The following is a 7,856-nucleotide window of genomic DNA, read 5'->3' as shown; positions in this document are numbered from 1 at the left end:
GGATCATTCACTATAGCACACACACAGAGGGTGGATCATTCACTATAGCACACACACACAGAGGGCGGATCATTCACTATAGCACACGCACAGAGGGCGGATCATTCACTATAGCACACGCACACAGAGGGTATTCCAGCGTGGCAGAAACATAACTCCCTCGCTTGTGCCCCTCCTCCGGCCACTGCCCCTTTCTCTGTACAGGAAGACCCCAGGAGGCTGGTCCAGAGATGGTGATGGCTTCGACCAAGAGGGGAGCAGTGGGAGCCAGGAAGGGAGGCTGGTGTCCCCGCTCACTCTGTGCCACTCCTTACTCTTCTCTCCTCTCCTTCCAAATCCGTAGTGTTTGAACTCTGAATTGCTTCTTTGCTAAAGTTGGTCGTGTCCCAAACCTCACAACTGCTTGATTTGGACCAGTGCTTTGCGGGTTTCATTTTCAAAGTATTGGAACACAACGATACAGTGATCATTTTTGTTTTGTATGTTTTTCTTACATTACCCATTGATTTTCTCATAGCACCGGATTGGGTCCTGCTTTTAAGTGTCAGGCTGGAATTGATTGGTTTTTCACCTTGCTGCTCTTAGACGGGTTATAGACTCCTTTAGTGACACAAATTGCACCGTGCTTGTTGAAGATTAGTCCAGCAGGAGGTTGGGGGTCAAACGATGTGGTAAAAGGTGAAAGTATTGAATTTGAGGTGACAGTTGGATAGTCGAGCAGAAATGGGGTGGAGTGGGGGGCAGGGGGGCTGTTAGGAAAGTAAAACTAGATCTTAGTAGCAAGGATGGTCTATTAATCGGAATTTACCCTTTGCCATGGAGAGGTGGTAGTTGAATTTGAGGGAGGATAGTGGTTTGCTTATTCAGTGAGGCACTGGTTTTATTGCTTGCCTATTAAGTGCTAGGAACATGCGCTGAACCAGACAGGCAGAATTCTTGGTCTCAGGGAGCTGGGAGAGGGCAGGGTGGGTGGGAGCGGGGCAAACAAGAAATGAATTAATGAGTGAGATCATTTCAGAGCATTAGTGCTGAGCAGGGCACAAAACAGGGTGATGTGAAGCAGTGTGACTTGGGGGTGACGAAGCTTCTTTAGTAAGAAGGTTGGTAATCTGGAAAGGCCTCTTTGAGTGGGTGACGTTCTACTGGGGGCCTGAGTCATGGGACAGAGTACTCAGAGATACCAGAGACTAGGAGATACCAGAGACTAGGTTTGAATCCCGGGAGGACTCTCACCTAGCAGGTGGAGCTGTGGAACCAGTAAAGGAGAGAGAGAGAGAGAGTGCGCGCGCGAGCGTGAGCAGGAGGGCAGGGACTGTGTTGGCTTCACACACTAGTACAGACTGAACATTAAAATGACAGGAGCCAGGATTGGGCTCTACCACTAAGAATCCCAAGAAGGCTGGCAGCCATGGCCCCGCATCCAGTGAATCCGAGAGGAGCTTGCTGGCGTGGGTTTTGCGATTCCAGATTACCAAGAACATCCACTCACGAGAGACTGCTACGCGCAGAGACCCAACTGCTACAGGGTTCAGAACCAGGGAGAGAGGAAATAGCCTCTGTACTTTTGGACCCTCTGGGAAACCCCTTACCTTAGCTCATGTATTATGGCCACCTGTGGGAAAATTGCTTGGCTGGGCTCCTGAATTTACTTACTTCCCCCCCGGCCTCTTCTCTGTCACCAACCTGGAATTCTGGACTCCTTTGCTTTCTAGTTGCTAGCTAAGACTTGCAGCTTCGCCCTCCTGTTTGCTCCTCTCTGCCTGCCCCACAGCTGCAGGCCAGCCCTTCCTTCCTCTGCCAGTGAGACCAATTGCTGAGACTCCAGCCTGGTCCAGGCATCCAGACTGTAGAAGGGTCCCAGGAACTCAGAGGCTCCATGAGATAAGCGTTGAGACCGGGACAGGGAATAGAAGTGAGGAAAAGAGAAGGTATTTTGATGGGCCAACAAGATTTCGTTTAAGATCTGCGGCTATTTGAAAGCGAAGAGCAGGAAGTCCGTAGGGGCGGGGCGTCATTGACGGTGGAGAGGCAGAGGGAGCAGTTAGAGAGAAGGTAGGAGAAGATGGGATCCGAGGCAGAGTGGAAGGGGTGATCTTAAATAAGACGAGGTGGAATGCTTCTTAGCAGAGCAAATGAGCCAAAGATTCTTGAGTTAGGAGAGAGAGGTTTGGGAGAGCGTACGGTGAGTAAAGGCAACGTGTTCTGCTTCGAATCGCATTCACAATTGGTGAAGGAATTTTGGAATCACCGTGCTGGAGGCTGTAACGCTGAGGAATAACCAAGTGATGAACCAAGAGTTGCTGAGCACCAGCCAGGAAGGAGCCAACCCGGTGAAGGCAGCTGCGCTCTGTGTCGCAGCTGCTAGGGTTAAGGTTAACCTTTGCTAATGCGGAGCTTGCGCTTGCGCCATCATTCTGTCTCCTGATCCTCCCAGGTGTACTTCAGTGTCAGTGAAAGCGGGTTTGTTTTCCTCTCGCCAGAGGTTTGCCATCAGTGAGTGCCTGCCTGTGTGAATGAGAACTTGCCATCAGGCACCTTGTACAGAATTTATTTAATTGGACTCACTGTGTTTAGAATCTGGGCCATTCCGACAAATGAAAGTGCTCGTACTGGGCTTAGCCTTTGATTTGCCTGCGGTGGTTTCTCAGGAGCATTGCGTTTTGAGGCGCAGACCTATCCAGGTGCCGGCTCGCGAATGTTTTTGAACAGCCTGATCCCAATCTGACAATTCTCAGGGAGAGATTCCCTAGCTACATGGAAGTCAGTATCAACTAAGGACCTTTTTTCCCCCTCTCTCCACATTAGATTGAAAATGGTGTGTTTGTAGCCACCGCCCTGCAGGAGCGCACGATTCTGATGCGAAAAGAGGGCGAGTCTGCCAAGAGCATTAATGAGATGCTTCTGAGCAGGCTCTCCCGGTATCGAGCCTCCCCCTCGGCCACGCTGGCCGCCCTGACGGGCTCCACCATCTCCAACACTCTGAAAGAGGATCAAGCAGGTAAGCCGGCCGGCTCCTACCAGATCTGTGTACCATTTATTGAGCACTTACTATGTGCCCCACAAAGCTCTTTACATAGATCATCCTGTCCTCTCCTAAGTCATTGCCCCCTTTTCCTTCCAAGCTAACACATATTGTGGGCTCTGGCATCTGTCATGAGTGAAGACAGCCCTGTCTTTAACTGTCAGTGCCCTTCACCATTACTGTTAGGACAAAGTAGTTGCCTTCATGGTTAGAATACGCATCCTGAATGTCAAAAACCCGACCCTTAGAACCGTCTCCACTCAACACAGTCTTGATCAAGCAAGCCAGAGTCACATCATCTATAGCAGGCTTTTTTTTTTTTTTTAATGAACCACTCAAGATTTGTCCCTGAACATTTTAAAGGAGACAGATTTGTAAAAACAAAACAAAATAAATAAAGTTAAATAAATAAGTGAATGCAATAGAAAAAGGCCTATGCAGAGCAGTCTTGCTCCCACCATCCTGGGATATGCCCCTCTCCAACAGATTCTGCCCCTCTCCAACACCCGGGAGCTCTGGGGACCCTGTGGGGTGAGCGTTGGATGGTCAGCTCCTCATTTCCCCCCAACCTCCCCTATCCTAACCCTATAGAAACTATACATCCAGTTACTCTCTGAATTTGGTGTGCATTTAATAAATTTAATGTAATTTTATATTCTAATTCTTTACCATCTGACAAGCTAAGAAGAGAAAGTGTTTATGGTTCATTTATTATGAGGCTCCCAAATCAAGCCCACATTAGAATTTCAGGGTAATATTTGACTTCTACGGGCCTCTGTGGTAGCAAATGTAAGGAACTTGTGCATAGTAATCATAACGTAGGTTAGTGGATAGCTTGGTGTCCAGGAAATACTTGGTGAGAGGATGGCCATTTATTTCCGGAAGGGAGCGTCTTTTAACAAGAAGGAGGGTTGACTTGGAGTTGTTCCCTTGGGAGAAAATGGTGTCCTACCCTGAGCAGTAGAAATATTGATGGAATGTTCACTGGATAAAAAAATCTGGGTGATATCAAAAAGGACCTCTGAAGGCAAAGGTGTATTTAGAAGTCTGTGGAAACTGGTATCTGTTTCCTAGACCTGTGACCTCATTATGCTCTCGTTCACACAGAGCCACGTAACATGGTGTTATTACATAAAAATTTGCCAGCTCTTGGATAAGTAAACGTTGTGAAAATGCATTGAACATACACAGGGACCAGAACTTTTCAGTTTTTCCATCTTAAAATAAAAGTGATAAATCAATATTTACTACCATGTTACTAAGAGTATTTTTGGTCTTGGTTAACAGTGTTATGCTCACAAAGCTGTCAATTTTAAAATCATTGTTCTCTTGCCCTTTTAATTTTGGTTTTCTTACCTATGGAAGTGGATTTATGTTACAGAATTTAGTTCCTGAATGAGGACTAGTCGGCGGGGGTGGGAGGGGGTAGAAGGGGGCACAGGGAACTTTTTAGATCAAGTGGGTTTGGTTTCTCTCATCAATTTCCTAATCTCAGAAATGCCCTCTGAAGACGCTTTTACATTGGTCTGGGCCACGTTAGATTTGCTATCTGGACAGATTCCTAAGGAAGGGCCCCCTGCCTTCCCTTGATTTCACCGGTCCTCACTAGGCAAGTGCAGAGAACAATCCTCACATGTCCTCCAGGTCTCAAACACACTGTATGCCTCTGCATTAGAAACTCTTCTCCCTAACGATAGTGTCAGTCTACCAGTGAAGCTAAAGCATCTGCATAATGGCGTGTTGGCAACCAGGCAGGGACACAGTTATTTTGTGTTAGTTACTATGACTTGTTGCAGGCTGCACTTTTGACCAATTTCACATCACAGCTGTTTGTGATGCAGGTAATCTCACAGACCTGTCAGAAAGTGGTAGAAAGACCTGTCATGGAACATAAGTTTCCTGGGTAAACACAAGCCCCAGGGCTCTTCCTTTACATCGAGCTGGAGTCCCTGCGAGGACTGGTTCTTGTGAACAGATTTGGGGAGACCTTTCAGAGCATGTGTATGCCGCCTAGCAGGGTGGTTAGGGTCAGGCTGCAGAGCCAGAAGACCAGTAAGTTTACCTTAGCTTTCTACCACTCTGTTTTCCTCCTCTGGGTATGCACGCCCGTGTTTTAATTTGGGACCCACTCCTTATACCCCAGTCTGTTTGAGTCACCAGATTAAGCTGCGTATCAAATGTTTCTGCACTCAGCATCTTCCTTCCTCTTACCAGCAAACACGAGCTGTGGGTTACCCCTGAAGATGCTTCGGAAGACGCCCATCTACACCTGTGGCACCTACTTGGTGATGCTGGTCCCACCGCCAGGGGGCTCAGGCAGCTCTGCCACCCGCTCTCTTTTCGGTGGAACAAGTGGTTTATCATCCTTGAAAAGTAAGTGAAGTTTATTTGTGGCACCTTCCCCCAGTTGTGCCAAACTCTGAAATGGAATATGTGTAGTTCTGTCAGAGGACAACCTCCGATAGTCATGTACTTAGAGGGCACCAGGGAGAAACCAAAATGTCATTGTCAATAGATGCCACATACGGGTATGAATCTTAACATTCTGCAGAATTACTAGACACAGAGAAAGATGAGACTATCTGCTTCTGTACAGTTCATGGCCTCAGAAACCCTAGATAAGAGGTCACTATGAGTCAGAATCGATTGGATGGCAGTAGGTTAGGATTTTTGGTTTAGCCCTCTTTTTACAACCATGCATTTCATTTACAGCCATTAGTGAGCTTTCACACACAGTGTTTTGTTCTTTTGGGTTTAGCATTTGTATCTGCATCCCTCAGATGGAAACATTTCACATTCAAAAAAAGGTCAACTCTTGCAAGATGGTAGTTGGCTCCATTTTCTTCCCACTCCTCCTCGCTCTCATCTCTGGCTGCTGTGAACCACTGTCATGGCCCCTAGAACTCACCAAAGTTCCCGTAGTGTCTTACACGGTGGTGGGGACAGTTTGGTCCAAAGTCTGAAGGTCAGGCAGAGGTCAGCCAGATACCAGGGCTAGAGGACCCTCTCCTCTTGGCTCTTGCTAGGGATGAACTCACACCCTGTGCTTCTCAGTGGACCCATTTTTTTAAAAAAAATCATTTTATTAGGGGCTCATACAACTCTTATCACAATCCTCACACACATCAATTGTGTAAAGCACATTTGTACATCATTTTCAAAACATTTTCTCTCCACTTAAACCCCCGGCATTAGGTCCTCATTTTTCCCCTCCCTCCCTGCTCCCCCCTCCCTCATGAGCCCTTGATAGTTTATAAATTGTTATTTTGTCCTTTCTTGCCCTGTCCGACGTCTCCCTTCACTCAGTGGACCCATTTTTTATGTGCCAGGATGGCACTGCAGGGAGTCTTCGTCACAGTGATTCACAGGTGAATCCCATGGCTGTAGGATTAGCTACATCTACCTCCACCTTCTTCTGAGGCCCATGCAGGGAAAGGTCATTTGGTAGGAGTTACCTGGTGCAATCAGATTTCACCAAATGTATTTATCTCTTGCCTACCCCAGCACTGTGTCTTTCTTACGCACATAGGACCTGGGAGCCTCGGCAAGATGATTCCAGTGGACACTGGCCTCCTACTAATCTTAATCAGCCAGGCCTTTCCCAGCCCACTCCAGAAACCGTGTTCTTTCTCCTCTCCGCGGTAGCATGTAGTTCCTTACATCCATGGTAAGGAATAGTCACTGAGACAACCAGTAAACAAAGAGTGTTGTCTGACTCACACCTTCCACTAAGGTGAGAACTCCGGCTCATCACCTTCCTGTTGGTTAGCAGTTAATGCCCTCCACAATGGGACCACACCGCAGGCTTATGAAATTCAGAATTTTTATAACTCACATAAGGGGTTATAGCTGGAAGGACTGTGTTAATCAAGCATAACTCACATCTCATTGTATATATTTACCACTTTTTCTTATTCATTCATCTGTTGATGGGCATTTGGGTTGTTTCCACTTTGGGCCTTGTGAATGTGCAGCTGACACGGTCAGGGTGGAGGGCCAGTGCTGGCTCACACGGTAGCTCTGCCTTTAACTGCCTGAGCAATGGCTAAGTTGTGTCTGAAGCGGCTGCAGTCTTTTGCGTGACCACTGGCAGTGGGTGAGGGTTTCCATTTCTCCTCACCCTGCCACCGCTTGTTCTTGTCTGTCTTGTGAGTCAAAAGTCAATCGATAAGCAACTGGTAGTGGGTGGGAAGTGCTAGCTATCTCACTGCAATGTCCATTTCCCTGGCAATTTAATGATGTTGAGCATCTTTTCTTTTGCTTATTCGTATATCCTCTTCAGAGAAATGTCTAGTCCTTTCCCCATTTTTAAAATTTGTGTTATTTGGTGTGTTTTTTCCCTTGACCATTAGGCTTCTCAAACACTCTAAACCCATTCATTTATTTTCGCAAATGCTGGTCTTCAAGGTCAACTTCAGTCTCCTTGGCATGGCCTTTCACTCCAGTAGGATTGACCCCTTGTGATTAAAGCGTGGTGCCCTTCTTTCGTGAGGTTATAGCTTATGTAGCGGTCCGTTTTCAGACCGGCCAATTAGAAAACACTCCGTCCCTTCCGAGCCCTGCCCCACAATTGGTTCTTGCAAGGGGAAGGACAAGTGCTTGCCTTCAGAGACTCATCGTCCAGCTGGGAGGAAAAGGGAGGACGAAGAAACAAGTAGACTACACAACGTACGACCGCGCTGCCGAAGCAGAGAGAGAAAGAAAGGCTCCTGTGGAAAGAAGTCACTTCACGAGGAAGGAGCACTTCAACTTCTTGGGTTTAAGTTGTGAAGAAGGGCGTGGCCAAGAGGGAGCAAGGGCCATGGATGGCCAGCTCAGTGACTAACACACACAC

At 47.4% G+C, this 7,856-nt stretch overlaps 1 protein-coding gene across 1 annotated transcript in view; it reads left to right on the top strand.

Moving 5' to 3' along the window:
• The window catches only part of HECTD4 (HECT domain E3 ubiquitin protein ligase 4), a 112,988-nt gene that overhangs the window by 18,719 nt on the left and 86,413 nt on the right, over positions 1 to 7,856 (top strand). The window contains exons 7-8 of the mRNA XM_045296692.1: positions 2,806 to 2,998; positions 5,237 to 5,395. Coding sequence (XP_045152627.1) covers positions 2,806 to 2,998; positions 5,237 to 5,395 — 352 coding nt within the window. The remainder of the gene's footprint in view (positions 1 to 2,805; positions 2,999 to 5,236; positions 5,396 to 7,856) is intronic.

Source organism: Echinops telfairi, unplaced genomic scaffold (assembly GCF_000313985.2).
Source record: "Echinops telfairi isolate 266 unplaced genomic scaffold, ASM31398v2 ScPeMD7_7412;HRSCAF=8450, whole genome shotgun sequence".
Lineage (NCBI taxonomy): Eukaryota > Metazoa > Chordata > Mammalia > Afrosoricida > Tenrecidae > Echinops > Echinops telfairi.
This window is presented reverse-complemented; position numbering and strand designations above follow the sequence as displayed.